Genomic DNA, 22,342 nt, shown 5'->3' with positions numbered 1-22,342 from the left:
TTTTCCCCAAAAAACCAAGAACAAACAACACTAGGAAGAGACATATCTCAAGCTAACCCTTTAGGTACCAGTCATTTTGCTTTTATTGCCTTGTTGCAAAATGAAGCAAGGAATTAGTTCCTATAGAAATATTGGGAATTAAAAGGTGTTCTGATGCGCACATCTGAAAAATATCAGTCCTGGGCTAGATAACTAAACTGTGCTTTTCCTTACTGGCTTTGATCTCTAGAGGCTAAGATATTTAATGGAGAAAAATGCTGATAACATTTTTAATTTGGGATTGTTTCAAATTAACACTTATTACAGACATCAACTATTACTTGGCTTATTCATAGAAGGAAGCTTGTTCAAGCACCAGCTAGATGACATTAAAATAATCTGTTGAAAAAGAAAAGAAAAAGAAAATAATCTGTTGAAAATTCCATTGAAAAAGAAAAATACCATTGTTTGAAAGGACATATTTCAAAATTAAGATTACTAGTGCCTTTTTTCTGACTTTCAGTCAACGACACAGAGAATATCATTAATGCCATCTCAGGGTTATGCACAATTGCAACGCAGACAAAGGATAGATTGAGAGACTATACGGTACTTCATTTAAAAACAAACCATAAAATTTAAATTCTGAGTGGACTGTCAGAAACAAAATACTCTCACTGACCTTTATGTCACCAGAAAAATGGCATCCTCTGTCTTACTGGAATGAACAGAAGATGGTTACAAAAAGCTTAAAAAAAAAAGCAACCTTTGGTTTGATAAAAAGTTCAGCATTTTGCCATTAAAGAAAACCTCATGTAGAATATTAACAAAGTTGAATATACATATGAGCAGAGTTTTAAAAGCAAGGCCTTTGTGCTGAGCAAAAAAAATTAACGTTCATAAAAAAAAAATTGGCAAGTAAATGAGAAGGGAAGTGATAATCTATGGTTATAAACACTTACTACCACAAATTTATTTCTGTCCAAAAAGGCTTGCAAGATTTCTAGATCTAAAAAACGCAGGTGTATGTATGTGATCCCAGTTCTTCCCTCCCCAATTACAGTTGCTTACTTATTTTACAATCTCCAATTCTGTCTCTGAATGAACAACATGGCCAAGCAAAAGCTCTAGGAAGCGGTGGTCTACAAGACCCCTTGAAGAACATATTGGGCAAGAATTTGCAAAATGTAAACCTGTCCTTTAGATGCCAAGGTGTCGTTGATACAGTGAAACCAGTTACAGTGGGGATATGTTTAAATAAGTGTGCAAAGTACGGGGAAAATGGTGGCTCCAGATGCTGCTGAGCTGTAACTCGCTGCTATCAATGCAGCAGAACGAGTACAGCCACGGATGTCTGGATGCATTTTCTTTTAACGCTGCTACTGACCATGAAATGGTTGAAAGAAGGGAAGCATGTCTGCACATATGAGGCATCTGTTACAAAAAGGAAGAAAAAAATCATGGAAGCAAAGGCACTCCAAACTATATAGATACACTATACATTGCTAGAGTTATTGTTACAATAATACAGGCCAGTTATCTACTGTACATAGTTAGAACTATATGGCTTTAAAAAGCTTGTCTACATTTTGTCTGATTATTAAAACAAATTAACTGCCCTGAATGGTAACATTTGTTCATTAATAACAGTTCCTGTGTCCACGTATTTACATATAAAGCAATAAAACTTAAAAGTTTAAGAACTAATGTACAAACTTGAATTTGGTGAGGAGCTTTTGTCAGTTTATTTACAAAAAATGATATTGAAACACCTGGATCTAGATTTATATAAAATTTTGCTTGCAGTTCTGCCATGATCCTTAGGAAAAAAATCAGGATCCTAGTTTTTATACACACACACACATACACACACATATACATTAAAAAAAAAGTGTTAAAGCTTTTAATTATTCTCCTCTATTAGATTTAAACCAATAAAAATAATACAAATCCTCCTAAGATCTCCTCTTTCTGAATTCAGACCATCTTGCTATCATGACTACAAAACTGAGCTCTGACTAAGATGGTTGTACGCTCAACACGGAAGACACCTGTGGGCTCATTCCATGCAGCAAGAGGACCTTCTAGACCTCCCATTCATTACGGATTCTTTTCCAGTCAGCTTTAGTTTTTGAAAGACAGCTTCCTGACTCATGGCTCTTAACAACAGTTTAAGTGATGATGTGAACGGTCTTTAAAGTCATCTGATTTTTTTTAGAGAACCCACCACTCCTTTCTGAACATGCCCTATTCATCATATGAGGGCTTCTCTTCCCTCAATGACTTCACACCTAAGAAATGAATATAAACTACTTGCTCTCCTTGGCCCAAGTCTAATTTCAAAAGGTTCACCAATGAAAGATATTGCAAGGTAAACTAAAGTTAATTTGATGTAAAGCTAAATAAGTACAGCTATCAAATCAAAGAGGAAACTAGTCACAAGAACCCATTAGTGCTTCACTCATTAGTAATGGCATACTTTCTCAAAACCTTTCTCAAACCATCCAAGGCATATTGCTTTCATGTCACAGAGACCTTTGGCCACAATTTAATAATCCAGAACAAAGACACAGGAAACAGGCATTTCTGCTTCAGAGTATTACTAGATGTAAAAATAAAAAGTAGCACTATATATGTGCATGCGTGCTTGTGTGTACATATATGTAACACAAATATACACATACACACACACTTGACAGCTGGAGCAAGTAAACTATTTGTCTAGAGATTAATATTCTCCATTGTGACAAAAGCAATTCCTGAAAACCAGTAAAGAAAGATTAGAAAGGAAGAAGCTGAAAAATGTGAATTTAAATATAAATTCAAACTGGGATTTAAATCTACCTGTTAAATAATCTATCAACTTAAAAGCTCTATATGCTATGAAAATATTATGTCCATTCACATTATATCCCTTGCATTTTTTTTCAGTCTGCTTTTTCAAGAAAGAAGTCAATTTAGACTAAACAGAACACAGAAGGATCTTTGTATTTTCTATGCATGGAGGGATATGCACACCTATGCCCATCTACTGAGGTGTGGATATGATTGGTCATGCTTTCTTCTATGCTTTACAGATCTTTTAATATCCACTGCCTAAAATGTTGGGATAGGTACATTCAAGGCAATATTACATGTTTGCAAAATTCTTCAGAGGCAAATGAAATTTAAGGTGATTTGTTCCTTACTAACTGTTTTTCACACTGTAACTTCCCCTCTCCTTCATAGTTCCCTTTGGCAATTCAGCATATTGTAGCACCTCATCTTGTTCTTCCTCCTCACCCAACACAAAAACATTTAATTCCAGCAAATTATACTCAAGATGAGCAACTTCTGTTAAACTCCTAACCAAATTCAAGTTGTGCACTACACCAAAAACTGAAACTTCACTTAAAAATACAAGGCTTCAGCAGAATGAGGGGTTTCTTTCTTTCCTTTTTTCTGGTGATGGTGGTGATGGTTGGAGGGCGTCAGATAAGATTCCTGATTCTAAAGTACACAACAGCAATTGTCTGAAATTAGAAGATTGTCATGGGAAGAGAAATTGGTGTGTTCTAATAATCCATTTCCCTTTTCCCGCCCCACTTATTCCCCTGCCCCAAAGAGCCTGCAGAGTGAGCATACAATGAAACTGGTTTTTTACAAGGTTAAATAAGAACAACAATTTTTAAAAATTCAACACTATAATGAACAGTTTTTCCCCTTCTTTTTACATTTTCTTTCCAAATGTGACCAGTGTTGCTGAGTAAGACTCAAAATTACTGGTGATTGTTCCTGTACAAGCTGCTGCTTGAGATCAGTTCAGGTGGAGTTGGAAGCTGATGTTGAAGCTACATTATTGGTCTGACCTCGATCACCTGCACTGGCATCTGCAAACATCAGACCAAAAAAAAAACACGAAAGAGTTGGTTACACGTCAGTAATATGAAGTTTTACGGACAAGCTTCTGTTCTGCCTTTTGTCCCAGGAAGGATAAAGGGACTCAAGAAAGACCCAAGCCTGTCATCTAGAAATCTATTCCAGAGGGAAGGGCGTCTTTGGCATCAGAAGGTATAGATCAGACTGTTTTTCATCTGCTGCTGGACTTGCTCCACGTATTTTATCTGATAGAGCAATACTGGCTGGAGGTCAGTATGACAAAAGCAGCAGAAGCAACTGCCATGACTATCACTGTAAGTTATTCCTAATTTACCAAGAGGAACCTGGAAATATAGTAAAATTAAAAATAGCATGTTAATAATGATAACTGGAGCATAAGGCACATTTGAACAATACAACTAATTATATTTTATATTCTTTACCTAGTATTTAAAATTAAGTCTTCACACGTACAGTACCACTTTTAATTATTTTACATAATAGAGCATGAGGTGTTAAGGATCTGGTTTGTAATCTGCCTGATAAGAGGATGAGCACAATTTAATTCTACAAAAACAAACCTAATATTGTCAGATGTAGAGGGAGAAATATTAGGTATTAGAAACTTGCCATTCTTCCTAGCTCTGCTAAGCATGAATTTTTTCCAACTCCTTCTTGGAACTGGTACTATAGACAACTACTACATAAGGAAAATTATTCAGCAAGAGGGAAGAGACATCTTCCTATTTCTCTGTGACCCATTCTGAAGCTCCAAGGTTTCAGCAGGCTCAGAGAATGGATTTTTTTTTAACAGAAGGTTGAAAAAGGAAAGCATCTGTTTGAGACACTATAAGAAGGTAGACCCAAAATACTAGTCAAATAGATGCCTCATATTAACCACATAAAGTAACAAAGAAATGGTCACCAACAGCAACCGTTTTTTAAACAGCCCAGAGTTGTTTCAACAAGATGGGTGGTGGCAAATCTGATTGATAGATTGATTGATGGACTGACTGACTGACTGACTGACAGATAGAACCTTCCCCCACGTTACTGGAAGCTGAAAAAATCACTAATTGACCAAAATAGGTAGTGAATAAGAAAGAAGTGTGCTTTAAACATCTGGCTAGCTGCTGGTGTGCCCGCTACCTGTGGAAAAGCTGGGAAATATCATCAAGAAACTCCAGATACATGCTGATTTCCATTGAAACCATTGAAAAGTAGTGTAACCACTTGAGTCACCTTGATGGATTACCTCTGATGGAACTGGGTACAGAGAGGAGAGTGAGGCCCTACCTGTTTTTATGGACTTCATGGTCCCACAGAGAGGTTGGGAATAAATGGGTTTTCCCCTACCAGATGTGATGGAATGTGAAGGTGACACTGGAAGACAGGGGAAGAGATGCCACCTAGGGAACGATCAGATAAAAGAGAAAGGAGTCCGCAACAGAGTAACGGCCAGAAAAAGAAACTTAGGAAGGACCTGCCCTAATACTCAGGCAGTAAATGAGGGCGGGAGATTTGTACTTTCAGACTTGCAAGATTCTGTTAATGTAGCCTTACAATAAAGTAGAATTAGCTCATCCAGTTGTCTTTCCTGTCTGGTTTACCTGGGAGGGTTCATACTGGCTTACACATCCACTTCAATATGAAGTATAGTGATAGAGAAAAGAAAGAACACACATATCAAGATTCAAAGTTCTTTACACCAGGTAAAAGCTTTCAATAACTCCTGTGATGGGTTATTGTGAGACAGATGTGCTAGACAGATAACCTACATCCTCTTCCTTAACAGTTTTTCTTAGGATTGTGAGGACATGAGGTTAAAGCTCCCCGCCCTCCAGTTCTTCTTTGATCTTGGTTTAGACCACAATATCTCTGCTGCTTTTTGTTCAGTGGTGTGAGAATATTAGCTGTTTCCACAAAGCACTGTTAATAGCAATAAATAGCAATAAATAAATAAATAAATCTCCATGGGAAAAACTAAGAGGAAATTATGTTCACTAGTATATACATGTTCTTCAGTGTTAAGGTGCATTAATGATGATAGAGAGAAGAACACAACTCACTGATGCTCATCCATTTCTTCCTTGATGAGGAATTACATCAAGAGCTTCACTAATTATCCCTTTGTTTTTGGGCTCAATTCAGAGCTGCTTTAGGGCTTTACAGTCATAAATGGCACAGTAGCCATGTAGGTGATAGAAACAGAGACAGTTTCTTGTAAAACATGGTTTACTGGACTTCTTGTCATGGTTGTGGTTGATAGCCATAGATTAAATAGTTTTAGAAGATAATAAATGGAGTGCATACCAATGGTTATTAGTGATGGGAAATCTACTGTATATACAAGGACATCTCCAGATGGAGCACAAGACAATCAAATTGAGTTCATTACTGGTACAAGGAGATGGAAGAGCTCAGTTATAACAGCAAAGACATGACCAAAACCTGACTAGGGAACAAATCATAATCTGGTTCATGTCAAGTTCCAAGTCAAACTAAAGTGGAAGAACAAAGTCAACCAGTTCCCATGATTATGATCCTGAGCATATGCCCACCATTTTTAAAAGAACATCAGGGATCACTCTGAAGTCCTGAACCTCACTGATCAGGAACCAGAGGAAATGTAGAATGAAATCAAAGCAGTTGTTAAGGATGACTTTGAAAAGAGACTGCCAAAGACCAAGAAACAGAAGAAACCAAACTGGATGGCAGAATGAACAATGGATATTGATAAGAAGGGATGAGAAGCAAAAAAACAAGAAAGATGGAACTTAATAAAGTTTTCTCATGAATAATTTGGGCATAAGTGCATGCATTGGTTGGAATTTTTTTATTTACTACCGTTGTATTTGCGAATGATTACTATCCGAGACATTTGCTAAACAAGGACTACCTGTAGACTTGGTCCATCTCCAAATAGGCCTCTGAAGATGCCTTAAAGTTCTATTGCTTTGCTGCTCTAAGGAGAACACTGTAAAATAAACTACTCTAAAACAAAAGGATTGGTATTCTCTAGGAAATGTTTTAAGGACCCAGTTAGACAGACGATCAATGGCAAACTCACAGAGCAGGCAAAATCCTTTAATTATCTAGGTGTCTATTTTCAATCTTCTACCTGCTGGTCTACTCAAACAAGACAGCTTCTAGTAAAAGCCGCCCCCTTGCTAAATTTGCAGTCAATTTGGTAATAATTATGTCCCAGGAACTATTAAACCAGCCAAAGTTCTGGGTTTGATGCTATATGGTACTCAGCTATGATAAGTAGTCTTCTAGTTTAGAAGCAACTCTTGAAAATCTTACAACCAATTCCTTATTCAATTTCTAATGGATTAGAACTGGACTGGAATTAGGCTGCATTTCCCATGGGGCCTGATTAAAAGTTTACCATCTTAGATTCTGGCTTAACTATTTCAGCCTGTGACACGGCAGCAAATTTAAATAATTGTGATTATAGAGATATAATAGCAGTGGGTTTTTTTCCCCTTTATGATAGCTCTCACTAGAATTTTGGGATGATTATATGGTAGGTGAAGAATCACCCCCCTTCTCTTGGAAAATTTGAGATCTGAAATTGTTTTCTTAAGGAAGATCTGTGTTCTTTCAAATGATTTTGTAGGAAATCTCTGAACAGCAGCAGATAGAAGTTGCAAATATTTCAAGTAATTGTTGAATATTTTTATCCTCAGACAACAGGACAGAGAATAATGGTATTTTTCTAGAGGGAGGCAAACTCTACTTGCATTTTAGCAAAAGATCCTAAGTCTAAGAGCAGTTTGACAATTAAACCAATTACCTAGAAAGATGATGAATTCCCCTTCAGCAGATGTGTTCAAGTAAAGGCTGGAGAATTATGTGTTTTGGGTGCTTGATTTGAACTCTTACACAGAGCAGTGGCTTGGAGTTAACAGCAAAAAGAGCCCTTCTACGTCTATAATGCTATGGTTCTGTAAGTATTTGGAGTAAGATTAGCACAATCAACTCTGAGGCTAATATATATTTTCCAAGTCTTCTGACTAATTTCTTCAGTTAAATTTCTAGAATATTAAGTTATTAATCTGGTAGATATCTAACATATTTTGCAATTCCATTATTCTCTGATTAAAAAACTTGCATCTAGCTTCTTTTATACTTTGGATTCTGTTTGAGTATTATTGCCTAACTCCACTAGTTTCCTACTTGTATATCCAATCTTATACATGTATTTTCTCAAAAAATATTCCCCTACATAGAGTAACGTAGCTTTGCAATACTTACCACATTTATCATTTGTATACAGCCCCGTATGCCATTACCAAAGACAAATACCTAAGATATACCCAGAAGATGGAAGAAATGTTGTTTTGGCATTTTGACTTTTTTACCCATGAGTGGCTCTGATTAAGTAATTATGCAGACATCTAATGGCTTACAACGAGCATGAAATGCTTTTCTTCATTATGTATTTATGCTGCTGATATGCTAGTATCCGCATGCAATTTTCCAAATCTTTATGTGAGAGATCTGTGATACTTGACTAAAATTTATTAATTCAAGATTTAACATTTGCAATGGCACTGGGATGGTGAGCATTTGTGTCAGATTGTGGGAGGAAGAACTGCACACCAAGAAAAAATATGGCAGACATAAATGTGATCTCACCTGAGGCTGCTGAAGTATTGGTAGGGGTTGAAACAGCTTGATTCCGAGCATGAGCAGGTATGAGGATTGAAGCCAAAGATGGATTACTTGACAATTCTAGAAGGAAGTTAAAGAAAGATCATTCATAGCTTGCTCAGAGCAAAATTCTATCATCTGGTTTAGCAGATCTCCTGATGAAGCCAGGACTGTAAGGAAGCTCTATGAAAACTTCTATGATAATCATTACTGCTGTGGGAGAATAGGGGAAGGGGGTTAAATCCCACCAGTGCACATTGTTGTAATAATATGAGAACAACAGAAGAATGCCAATATTGTTCCTAATACTTCCCAGAAAAAATATTTTACCTTTTTGTATTTTAAAATGTAGATCATGTGCCACCATCTTTTTTCTCAGAAAACCAAAACAGTCCATTATAAGCAAGGGACTAAGAATGTCATAGTCAGAGATATTATGTACAATAATTAGAAAATAAATAAATTTATTGGCAACATAAAGGTAAAGAAGTTCAAATTATATTGGTGTACCCTTGCTTAGTTATATGTCAGTGGACTTATGAAAAAGAGCAGTCAGCTCCTGGTGACTACATGGATAGGTCCATGTTATTTCTTGGCAACAATACAAAGGTGTTTTGCCATTATCTTCTTCCAGCATACTTTTTTTTTTACTTGCCTGCAGCCCTGGGATTTACTGATAGATTCCCAGTTTTAACCCTGTTTAACCTTTCTTGAGATCAGCCAAAATTGGTCACCATGTTCTCTGACACCAGTGACAAGATTAACTTCCTCTATCCTGTATAATTGCATCCACACAGTTCCCAAGGCAGTTTCCAGAAATGGTTTGCAAATGTCTTCTTCAAGGATGGGTTCCCCCCCCCCCAATTTACCAGTCTAGCCGACAACTAGATGGCATTTCAAGGTGATTCACCATCTATGTATTAACCAGTGCCAATGGTTTTAGCTTTGAAGATCAGTCAAGGTAGGCTTGGTGCTGATACTTCCAGAGGATAATAATGCTTAATCTATATATTCTACCCTGATGTTTCTTTCCAACAATGTTTAATTTTTCACATAATTCCTCCCACCATACTCCACTCCATTGGGTACTCTTACTCTGAGTGAAGGTAGGGTTCACACTGGATTTTTGATAGAGCAAATTTTCCTTACAAATCAGAGATTTTTTCCTGTTTCATTATGTTCTCACAACTCTGGCAATGGGAGAAAACTAGCTGGCTGCAAACCATGCTGCTTCCAATTGGTGTCTGGTACTCTGGCACATAGGATGGGTTTACAAACATATCAAGGCAAAATACATATGGTATAATTTCTTTATTCATGCATGCTGAATGCATGTTCATTCAATCTTTAAGGCCACCTAGCTGGCAACACTTAATCTTGATAGATTTAACTGCATGTTTATAAATTAACTTTCTAATTTGCTGTAACTTCACCTTACCGCTGTTCATTTTACAAGGCCAAGTAAATAAATATCTGTTTCAAGAACTGCTTAAGTATGCACTGGTATGGCATGAGCACTTTATGCTTTAACAGGGACTGCCTGTGAGCATGGACTCTTTAATGCTTTTTCCTCTACTTGCATTAATGCCAGAATTAGAAACAGAAGAATATTCATTTGTACTTGACTGCAATTGGGATAGAAGAGGTTTCAAAGAAATGGCAAGTAACTATCTTGCTACATTGTGTGGAGAACGAAACACTCGCTGCTTATAATACTTTTCTTTCTTTCTTTTCTTTTTTTTTGATGCTGCAGTCCCAGATGACACAGAAGAGTGTCTATTAAGTTTACAACATACAGGAATGCTCTGTTTGAGCATTACGCCTTTTGGAACCATATACAGATTCCTGGAGACATTATTAAAAAGTCTGTTATAAACCTCAATCTTAAGATCAGCAACTATTATTTTGGTTCAATAGCTGATGACTTGGTGAGAGATGAGATTATTTTCTCATCTTTTATACTGAATACAAAAGAAACACTTCTGAGTGGTCTGCACTTATGTTAGAAAAAGCACTTGATACAAGCCATGCAACTGAATAATGAAAACCGAACTGCAGACAATGGCAATTACTTCAGCATCTTCCAAAGAGTTGCATTCAGTACATATCACTGAAAAGAAATGGACTCTTAAAAGGTTTCTGAACTTCTATAATCAACTCAGAAAAAATCTGTAGCTCCATTGTGGAACAACACATCAGCCTTGAAACTGTCTTGCATTTGAGATTTGCCATAAATGTGCACCAAAAAAAACCAAAACCCCAAATCCAAACCTATAACTGGGCTGCAGTATGGTTAATGGAGAATTATTACATTCTATCTCTACTCACTATGTAAATCAGGAAGCAGGACAACCTCACAACCTTAAGCCTTCAAACTTGATATAGGAGCAGAGCAAATCTTTTTCTGTTCGAAGTTTTCTGTGAGTTGTTGACAAGAATATAATACTTAAGAGTGAAATAACCTTTGTAGTTTATGGAGGAACTAGGATTCAGCCTGTATCTACTTGTTAGAAGTCAAGCTTGAAGGAGAAGAATTATAATACTACTTTACGTGACACATTTCTCCTCTTCCAATATTGGGGGAAAAGCATGATTATCTCTGAGTTGGTTTGCTGGGTTAGTATAGTAAACACAGTAGAGCCTTTGAACAAGAAAATTGTTTCTTTATATTCAGAACTTGTTGATGGTTTTGATAAATTTGAAGGATGTCACTATAAACACAATGATCCAGCAGTAGTCCTCAATATACATGCACATACACAGATGACATCTGTCACACTTGCTAGATTAAAATATACTTCATCTCAAATGGAAAAGGAACAAGTAATATCAAGAGTTAGAGGACCATACGCTGGCTAAGCAGTCATAAAAAAAAAAAAAGAAGACCTATGAGTTGAGAATATGTTAGGATCCATAGGACCTACACAAGGATGTGCAAAAATAGCATTATAGTATCCTTGCAACTGAAGAGATTCTTGAGCCTTGCAGGCATGGACGTTTTTACTATTCTGGATGAAAAGAATGTATACTGGCAGATTGTGCAAAGGAGTGGCAAAGCTACCCCTCAGACCGGCCAAAAAGGATGATGGAGCAGGAGCTTCACCAGATAGAGGAAGAGCTAGGAGGCAGGAGTTCCCTCCAATAGAACTCTGCAACTGCAAAATAAACATTACAAAATTAATTGATTCAACCTATGAAGACCTCTTCAAGCCTCATAAGCATTGTGGGGACACTGGGGCTTGATTCCAACCTTAGGTCAGTGCAGCCTTTGCAGGTATAATGAGGTTTAGTATTCTGGAACATCTTCTCCTTGGCTGAAATTATCTATATACATGTCTCAGAAATGTATATACACAAAGTACAAAAACTTTGCCTTCAACACAACTTTTCTTGTAATATTAGAATCAAACATTATCATAATCAGCTTACAATGTCTCTTGGAGAACTTAAAGGGAAAGTATTTTTTTACAAAAATTAATTCTTTAAGTATGAAACAAGGAGAATCAGCATCTTAAAAAGGCACAATTATGTTTTACTAAAAATCCTTGTAGCAAATTCTGCACCTTTTCACATTTTCTCAGCTGAAAGCTGCTCAATTTCATTCAAGCAATAGTTGTGTTCTTGTATTTTTTTTTAATTAAAAAAATTACTATCAAACAATGGCATTTAAAGTGATCAAACAATGGTTCTCAAAAATCACTCTTTTTTAAACTTTGGTTTGTTCCATTAGTCTTTGTGTGTTTATGTACTTATATTTACATACAAAAATACTTTAAAATTGTGATCTCCTTAAATCCAAGCCCTAAAAATGAGGGGAGTGACAATGTTACAATGTTACATGTTTATCCATCTTACTATTATGATACTGTATCTTAATTAATTCTGAATAATTATTCAGGCTAAGTTTTAATTCTCTCATAATATTTTCCATGATAGGGAACATTACAGAAAAACTCTTGTCTATATTTGGAATATTTTAACACAAAACAAACCCAAATATTTCACATTCCTTTTCGTTTGTGCATAACAAATTATTTAATCACAATATGAATAAGTATGGCTTGGTCAGTTGCATCTCTAGTATGAAATATCAAAATGGTTTTTTAAATCACCAAAATATTGATACTTCGGAAATAAAGCAAGGAAACTAAAATGAGAAAAGCTTCTGAATGAAATATTCTGAAAATGGATGAAAAGTTTTTAGTACTGCAAGTTCACATAATATCAATATGTATTTTTACAAGATCAGTGTATATGACAGAACAGGATATATAATTTAAACAAAATGCTGGATATGTGCAAAAAAAGCGTTAGATTGAATTTGATTGAATTAGATATCTGAGAGACACCTAAATGTGAATTTAATTGATTTAGTTAAATGTGATTTAGTTAATTTAATTAATACTGATCTGATTCTAGACTGCAACTTATTTTTAGGCAACAGAATGTTAATTGTAGAGAAATTTTAAAAATCACAACCTCTTTTCCAAGATTCTCTTCAGTATAGGGAAAGAATAGTTTATGTTATAGAAGTTTAAATGGATTATGAAAACAAATTAAACTGAGCTACTACTGTGGGCAAGAAACCCTTCGAAGAAATGGAGTAGCACTCATAGTCAATGAGAGTGTGGGAAAGGTAGTAATGGGGTATAACCTCAAAAACGACAGAATGATCTCAGTGCGTATCCAAGGCAAACCATTCAATATCACAGTCATCCAAGTCTATGCCCCAACCACTGATGCCAAAGAAACTGAAGTTGACTGGTTCTATGAAGACCTACAACACCTTCTAGAACTAGCACCAAAAAAAGATGTCCTTTTCATCATAGGGGATTGGAATGCTAAAGTAGGAAGTCAAGGAATAATCGGAATAATGGGCAAGTTTGGCCTCGGAGTACAAAATGAAGCAGGGCAAAGGCTAATAGAGTTCTGTCAAAAGAACAAGCTGGTCATAGCAAACACTCTTTTCCAACAACACAAGAGACGAGTCTACACATGGACATCACCAGATGGTCAATACCGAAACCAGATCGATTATATACCTTGCAGCCAAAGATGGAGAAGCTCTACACAGACAGCAAAAACAAGACCAGGAGCTGACTGAGGTTCAGATTATGAGCTTCTTACTGCAAGATTTAAATTGAAGAACGTAGGGAAAACCACTAGACCATTCAGATATGACTTAGATCATATTCCTTGTGAGTACACAGTGAAGGTGATGAATAGATTTAGGGGATTAGATTTGGTAGACAGAGTGCCTGAAGAACTATGGATGGAGGTCCGTAACATTGTACAGGAGGCAGCAACTAAAACCATCCCAAAGAAAAAGAAATGCAAGAAAGCAAAATGGCTGTCTGATAAAGCTTTACAAATAGCTATGGAAAGAAGGAATGCGAAAAGCAAGGGTGAAAGGGAAAGATATAACCAACTGAATGCAGATTTCCAGAGAATAGCAAGGAGAGATAAGAAGGCCTTCTTAAATGAACAGTGCAAAGAAATCGAGGAAAACAACAGAATGGGGAAGACTAGAGATCTCTTCAAGAAAATTGGAGATATGAAAGGAACGTTTAGTGATAAAGATGGGCATGATAAAGGATAAAAAAGGCAGGGACTTAACAGAAGCAGAAGAGATTAAGAAGAGGTGGCAAGAATACACAGAAGAACTATACAAGAAAGATCTTAATGTCCCTGATGTCCACGCTGGTGTGATCACTGACCTTGGGCCGGACATCCTAGAGAGTGAAGTCAAGCAGGCCTTAGGAAGCATTACTAACTACAAAGCTAGTGGAGATGATACTATTCCAGCTGAGTTATTTAAAATACTAAAAGATGATGCTGTTAAAGTGGTGCACTCAATATGCCAGCAAGTTTGGAAAACGGAACAGTGGCCACGGGATTGGAAAAGGTCAGTTTACATTCCAATTCCAAAGAAGGGCAATGCCAAAGAATGCTCAAACTATCACACAATTGCGCTCATTTCACACGCTAGCAAGGTTATGCTCAAAATCCTACAAGCTAGGCTTCAGCAGTACGTGAACCGAGAACTACCAGATGTACAAGCTGGGTTTTGAAGAGGCAGAGGAACTAGAGATCAAATTGCCAACGTTCGCTGGATCATGGAGAAAGCACAAGAAAAACATCTACTTCTGCTTCACTGACTATGCAAAAGCCTTCAATTGTGTGGATCACAATAAACTGTGGCAAATTCTTAAAGAGATGGGGGTACCAGACCACCTTACCTGTCTCCTGAGAAATCTGTATGCGGGCCAAGAAGCAACAGTTAGAACCGGTCATGGAACAACCGATTAGTTCAAAATAGGGAAAGGAGTACGACAAGGCTGTATACTGTCAACCTGCTTATTTAACCTATATGCAGAGTACATCATGAGAAATGCCAGGGTGGAAGAATCACAAGCTGGAATTAAGATTGCAGGGAGAAACATCAACAACCTCAGATATGCAGACGATACCACCCTAATGGCAGAAAGTGAAGAAGAACTAAAGAGCCTCTTGATGAGGATGAAAGAGGAGAGTGCGAAAGCTGGCTTGAAACTCAACATTAAAAAAACTAAGATCATGGCATCTGGACCCATTAATTCCTGGCAAACAGAAGGGGTAGAAATGGAAGCAGTAACAGACTTCATTTATTTGGGCTCCAAGATCACCGCAGACGGAGACTGCAGCCATGAAATTAAAAGACGCTTGCTCCTTGGGAGGAAAGCTATGGCAAACCTAGACAGCATATTAAAAAGCAGAGACATCACCTTGCCGACAAAGATCCGCATAATCAAAGCTATGGTTTTTCCAGTAGTAATGTACAGCTGTAAGAGCTGGAGCATAAAGAAGGCTGAGCGCCAAAGAATTGATGCCTTTGAACTGTGGTGCTGGAGAAGACTTTTAGGAGTCCCTTGGACTGCTAGGAGGTCAAACCAGTCAATCTTGAAGGAAATCAGCCCTGGCTGCTCATTGGAAGGATTGATAATGAAGCTCAAGCTCAGATACTTTGTCACCTAATGCGAAGAGAGGACTCTTTTGGAAAAGACCCTGATGCTGGGAAAGATTGAAGGCAAAAGGAGAAGGGGACGGCAGAGGATGAGATGGTTAGATAGCATCACTGCAGCAATGAGCATGAAACTGAGCAAACTCAGGGAGGCAGTGAAGGACAGGAAGGCCTGGCGCAATATGATTCATGGGGTCACAAAGAGTCGGACACGACTTAATGACTGAACAACAACAACAACAACAACAACAAAAAGAGAGATGCTATACTGAAGTCTCTTCCTAACAAACTTCAGTTTACTGCATATTTAATAATATTTCTAAATAATTATCTCATGCTTGATTTCCACTGTTATAACTCAGATTTTTTAACTGTAACACTTAGCTTTATTATGGGTCACAGATCCAGACAAAAATTTTATGGATCACCACAATTGAAACAGACCAACTGAAGAACAGAACTTGATCATAAGGAACCAAAGCAATAGAAATTAAAGAGCACATTTGCAGAGAAATCCAAGGGAATGAACTTGATATTATTACTGAAACCATCAGGACTAAAATCAGTTAAAGAAGGAATTAAAGCAGGACATTGTTGATGTCTACATTCAATCATCCAACCAATGAGATGATGTGAATGATACTTTTCAAAAGTAAACTATAGACCTTTCAAAGAGGTATGAATAGCTGATACAGGTTTTTAATTACCCTGATATCTTATGAAGGGAAATACTGTAAAACACTGTCTTATCAGGAAATTTCTATCGTGTCTTGTTGACAACTTTCTCCTTCAGAAGGTTGGCATAAAAGGACCAGCTTTCTTTTGACTTGTTGTTAATCAATATAAAAATTTAACAGATAAAATGGAAATAGTGACAACTTTAGAGAAAATGACCACATAAAGCTAGAATTCTTGATATAAATGGAACTAAAACTGAAGGTAGACATAGTCTGGAAAACAGAATTTAATAAACTTGGGATAGTAATATGCAACAGGAACAGCTAAAGATAAAAGGAGTCCAAGATAGGTAAGAATTCCTGAAAAAAAGAAAATACTAAAAGCACAACCAGAAACCATTCCAATAAAAAGGAAAATTTTAAGACAGAAAAACCAGTCAATGTGACTGCACAAAAAGCTTAGTAAAACTGAAAATGACAAATGACAAACATGACATGAAAAGAGGAACACCAAAGAATTTATTTATAATACCTGGGAGTTAGCCTGGATTTGTGAGAAGAGATCAGGTAAATCAAAGTTCAGAATAAGCTGAAGTTAGCAAAAGATGCTAGGAACAACTTTAAAAGATTCCTTCATGCATATTCAAAATAAAAATATGTAACAAAAGGCAATAATAAAAACAATTAGGTTGCATTTTGTCCACAGCATTTCACTGTCTACTACATATGAGAGTAAACTAGTCTGAGAAAACTTATTCTTGACAAATCCATGTTGCACTCTGGTAATTACTGCATTATTTCCAGATGCTTATAAAAAGATATCTGTATTAGAATCTTCCCAGGTATCAGTGTCAGACAGACCAGTTTGTTCCTCCACAAACCTTTATTTTTTAAGATAGAGACATTATTTTCTAGTCATCCAACATTTCAAGCATTCTCCAGAATTTCTTAAATGCAATAAATACTCAGCCACAGTATCAGTAGTTTCTTTCAGTGTTCCAAGATCAATTTATTTATCCTCAATATCTTAACTAATTTAAAGTAAATAATTATTTCCTGACCATTTCTCTATCAGTCTCAAGCTGCAATCATACTTCTTCATCTTGTTCTTTGAAACTCTAATGAAACTAAAGCATTCTTGTTAGGAAAGAGAGAGAACTGGAACAGTTCCATCATTTCTTTGTTACCCATTAGCACTGCAGCATCTGCAGACCAATGCCTTTCCTTTTATTTTGAACATACCATCTCTGCAACTATGGGCTAAGTGTGTATATCCTTCCTTAGTGTGTCCTTTCTTAGTTTTCAAATTGTCACTAGGTATTCTGTGTAGTCACTTGCCTTGTTCTTGTGTCTCTTCTTTTTTGATTGGAAGTGTTTTTAAATGCGCTTTCCACTCCTTCTTTGCTAAGGATCCCAACCATCTTGACCTTTTCTCTTTAGCTTCTCCTGCAATGCTTCAATATACTCCATTCAAGAGAGCTTGATTATACCAGTCAAGTTGTATTTTTCTTTTTACATGAAGAGTTCAAAGCTCATCTTGTTTCTTTTTCATACTCTGAACAGTAGCATATAAACAGCAAACCTGTTGTTGAATGCCAGTTGCCTCCCCATATAAAAAACTGCTTTCTGCACATTTAGACTTGCAAGATTGATGCCAGCCCTCTAAGGTAGACCACACTAAGAAAGAGACACCGTGTAGACCTAAAGCTACTTTTATTAGTACAGCAATAGTAACAGAATCTTGCAAGTCTGACTGTGGTTCCTTTCCTCCTTCTTTTATCTTCATGTGAATTGGGGGGCAGGGAGTACTGTCTGAGGCAGTTTCATAAACCACTTTCTTGGTCTGGGCTCAAGCCTCATTTATCTGATTGTTGCCTTGGCAACGAATTTTCCCTCTGTCCTTCAAGACCTCCCTCTATATTATGTTGCAGACTATATACGGGCAGACGCCATGGTTGTCTTCAAATATCGGAAAAGCAGTCTCATGTAGAAGATGAGGTAGACTGTTCAATACTTTCCAAATGACACAGATAATAAACAGTGACTTTAAATTATAGTGAGGCAAAAGAGCATTTCCTAAGAGTAAAAGCTGTTTGCAATGGAACAGACAGCCTCACAAGGTAGTGATCCCTCTTCCATCAATACACTTAACCTAATCATTTGGGGAGGCTGCAATGGTAGTGGTAGAGGTTGGACTAGATGATCTGCAAGTTCATTCCATTCCATTATTCAAGAAGATTAAATGAAAAGACTGAGAAATGGGTCAATTACTCACGTTCATGTTAAACACTGCCACCAATTTCAAGAGTGCTGACATCTCTATTAATTATAAAGAAGTTGTTCTGCAATATTGCCCACATTATAGATTTGTCACAACGGTGTATCTTTTAGAGGTATAAAATAAACATAAATGATTTTATAAATATATTCGAATGGCCTTGCCTAACTAATAATAAAAAAAAGAACTGCTCAAAGAAGTGGTGACTACTTTCATGTTGCAGTTCTGAAGATGAAAATGGTTCAAGTTTGAAACCAGCACAACTAAACTCTATCACGAGGAACAGGTTATTACACTGTTACTAACACCTGCCAGCTCCTCTTAAGGCTTGGAAAAAAAATCTGTCTGGAGAGCCACTGACAAGCTGCATGGATAATTCTGACATAAATCAACTATCTGACTCAGCGTGGTAGCTTCTTAAGAAGGAGCTGTGCAGTTCAAGTGCCAAACGACCATGTACGAAAAAAAATTACTCCACATTTTTGAGGGACAATAGTGAAGAGTGCTCAAGAGTGAAGAATTACTCTCCCTTATTGTACAAACAACAAACTTCTTCCAAATAGGATTGCATTAATAATACTAAAATCCCACACATGCCTATTCACAGGCAACTTACTCCCAGGGAAAGGTATATAAGACTATTTTTTTATTATTATTTTGCTACATTAATCTGCAAAAACATTTCTAATTAAAAAGTACTGCCTTTTAAAAAAGGAGTATTATTTTTACTACTAAAAGCAGGCAGGAAACATAATCTGAAAAGAGGTAGTCTCCCTTATAGCACTGAGAAGGAGATGCCTTTTTTAAGATGTCTCTTATGACACACATACATGCTGTATAAACAAGGGAAATACGCCTCTTCAGAAAGTTTGGGCTACAAACATGTTTCCCAAAAACAGGAAGCATAAACACAAATTATGATTCTATTTAACAATCCTTAGCACTATTTGAAAATATGTTTAATTCTACTGGGTGTATATGATTAATATTTTATATTTCAAAAATAATCTTCATTAAAAAATTAGGCTACTCAGTGTTCTAACTTACTTACTCATGTAATTATTACATTCATTGCCTTGTAAAAATTGCAGTATGAACAATAACCTCAACTACTTCACTCATTAGTAATCAACTAGGAAATTACTTGTCAACTGTGAGAGAGTTTGCTTAGATTATGGATGCAATTAGACGTCACATCATCTTGTCTCCATCAAAACTGAACTGGCTACATATAAAAATGTCCATATATACTACTTCTAAATGTTTCCTTTTATTCCACATTCTCTTGAAACCATCTATGCTGTGGAAAGAGTATTTTCTTTCCAACTGCCCAACATTTTTATCCGTCATTTCTGACATCACTTCTTGACAGGATGCCATATTCTGGAATACAATGCTTCCAAATTACCTTGAGTAGTGAAGTTAAAGAGTGCAGGTTTCTCTCGCCCACTTGGCAGTTTGATGTTTGGGTCCCGTAATTCATCAAAGAAAGAATGTGCACATGCTTCCAGTGGAGTCAGGCGGGCAGTAGGGGTATATTCCAACAGACGGCTACATAGAGCTATTGCTTCTGGTGGAGTGCGGGGTCGGAAGACCTATGGAAAAAAGAGGACAGGCTGTCCATTTTCTTTTACTCTTGCTAATAGACTATGAATCTGAACAATTAAGCTACCCGGAATAGGTATTATTTTGGATTTTTTTAAAAAAAGCTAACATCAGGTCTTTACCAACTGGCTAAGGTAGAGATTCTCATTGGAAAGAACTATATTGAATAAAGTTGAAATTACAAAGCCCCTGATGATATGACTGACATACAGCACAAAGCTGAGGACACTTTGAGAAGAAATGAACAACAACAACAACAACAAAAAACGCTTTAAAAACCCAAAGGCATGAAGCTAGTTATGCAGGTGGCCGGGAGAAGAGAAAAAAACAACTAAATGGGATCTTCTGAAGACTTAATGTTATGTAATCCCATTTAAAAAACTGACTTAATCCAAAGCATGGATTTATGTTACCAAACTGGTTCATACCGATTTGTTAATAGTTTTAGTTGATCTTTTAATATTATTTGGCAAGTAATTAATTAAAATACTGTGTATTCTCAAGAAGCAATCATCACTGTTGCACTGCATATTTTCTCAGAGACTCATAGTTTAGCTGCCTTAAACTGTATTTTCACCTATGTGAAATGTGTACTTCAAGCCTTGGGAAGATAAACAATGGTTAAATCCTGAGTATATTGTAAGATAAACTGAGTTCACAAAATGAAAGCAACAGCGCTGACCACATGCAAAATCAAAGGCACAAATACATTTTTCAAAAGGCATATTAACCTCAACCACATGGAAACGGCTTCAGAGTTATCCTAATTTCTAATAAAGACAGGGGGAGAGACTGGGCCTAATTTTATATACTACTACAAAAATGCTGAGTTTTTACAAAGCACTAAAAACTTAGGAGGGCAAGTCCAGAAGTTCAGATCAAAACAGAACAGAATTTAGAGTAAACCAAAAACATAAAAGCAAAATGCTAGTCAGTTTTTAACCACTATTAAATATCCTAAACTAGCGCTGAAGCAAGCCTGCATTTTTAGACAGGGTAACTTTGATGTAACAGGATGATGGGGGGATGGGAGGAGAGTACAACTCTTCCTACTCCAATTCTTCCCTGGAAATGCCTCTCACTCACTCATATACTTAAAACACCTATACCCATAAAGCTTCTTTCTTCTAGTTGTGCTGAAATTTTGACTTGTAGGAGAAAACTGTGTGAAAGGGAAAATGCTCCCAATCCCTTGCACTTACCAATTTCCCTCTGCAAATGGACCTGAAAAAGCAGGATCTGAAATCCTGTGGATGTTGCTTCATCTCTTAGTCTTGCCTTATATAGCTTAAGCTAGGACAGTGATGAGACACACTCAGTTGCTCTCTCTAATTCTTTCATTCCAAGAGGGGCAACTGCTTTATAGACATGATAATTTCCAGATGAAAACAGTATGAGGGGAACTACTGCAATAGCAGCTTCTAGGTAGAAAACACAATAGTAATTGTGCTTGGGCACACATTTTGGAAGAAACTGAATGGGTAAGAGATTGAAAACCAGTCTTATATGTCTAATCATGTATATGAAGAGATGAACAGTGGATGTAGAATTTAACAGCAAAGAAGTCAATGCCAATGCTCTACACTGTTCTTCAGATAGCCAATTTGGGAACTAATTTGGATTTTTATTTTAAAATGCTTTTGTTTTATTAGAAGTATTTGTTTTTTATGGTTGTTAGATAATTTTGAGAGTTGTGTAAAGGATATTGTCATATTATTATTTTGAAAAGCAAATAATTAATCACAATATAAAGTCAGTACAGTGGCAAAACTCTGCTTCCTGCTTTACAGTCTGCTTGCTTGTTTTAAATTGTCCTTAAGAACAGGCAAATTAGAAACACTGCAGAATGTGCAAAGTATTTTTCCACTACAAGCCCGGGGTGAATCTCTCTCTGAAAGAGAGTACAGAAGAGTATGTGGATTGAAGAATCTTCTACTGAGGATGATGCAACTGTTGCTTTTTGAAATAAATCAAAAAGTGAAATCCATAAGACACTGTTTCAAACTCGTGTTGGGAATTTGTGTGACAAAGACCAGCCATTTTTTTTCTCAAGGAAAAAAAACCTCTTAACCAGATAGTAAATTATTCAGAGTGACTTTTCAGTACATGATTACTAGCTTTTGTTTAATCTCCAAATGTATGGAACAAAAGACAATGTATGGAGCATGGATGTGATGGAAGCAAGGATGCTTTATGAGGACAGAAATGAATGGAAGACTGTAGAGAATTAGTTTTAGCTATATTCTCTTCTCTTACCTTATGCCATAAATTTCTTTGGCATAATAT

The 22,342-nt window shown here is 36.5% G+C and overlaps 1 protein-coding gene across 3 annotated transcripts in view; it reads right to left on the bottom strand.

The window, feature by feature from the left end:
* Positions 1–1,804: 1,804 nt before the first annotated feature.
* GSK3B (glycogen synthase kinase 3 beta) overlaps positions 1,805–22,342 on the bottom strand; it is a 96,738-nt gene continuing 76,200 nt past the window's right edge. For all 3 annotated transcript variants that reach the window (XM_088147519.1, XM_007424162.4, XM_007424164.4), the window contains 3 exons: positions 19,860–20,046; positions 8,482–8,577; positions 1,805–3,848 (listed from right to left, as the gene is read on the bottom strand). In XM_088147519.1, the coding sequence (XP_088003645.1) occupies positions 3,781–3,848; positions 8,482–8,577; positions 19,860–20,046 (351 nt within the window). In that variant the 3' untranslated portion in view covers positions 1,805–3,780. The remainder of the gene's footprint in view (positions 3,849–8,481; positions 8,578–19,859; positions 20,047–22,342) is intronic.

The sequence above is a fragment of the Python bivittatus genome, unplaced genomic scaffold (assembly GCF_059951505.1).
Source record: "Python bivittatus isolate LINGU-HERP-01145 unplaced genomic scaffold, Pbiv_v1 ctg000520_np1212, whole genome shotgun sequence".
NCBI classification, from domain to species: Eukaryota; Metazoa; Chordata; class Lepidosauria; order Squamata; family Pythonidae; genus Python; species Python bivittatus.
Note: the sequence above shows the minus strand (reverse complement) of the source record. Positions and strands in the feature narration are given on the sequence as shown.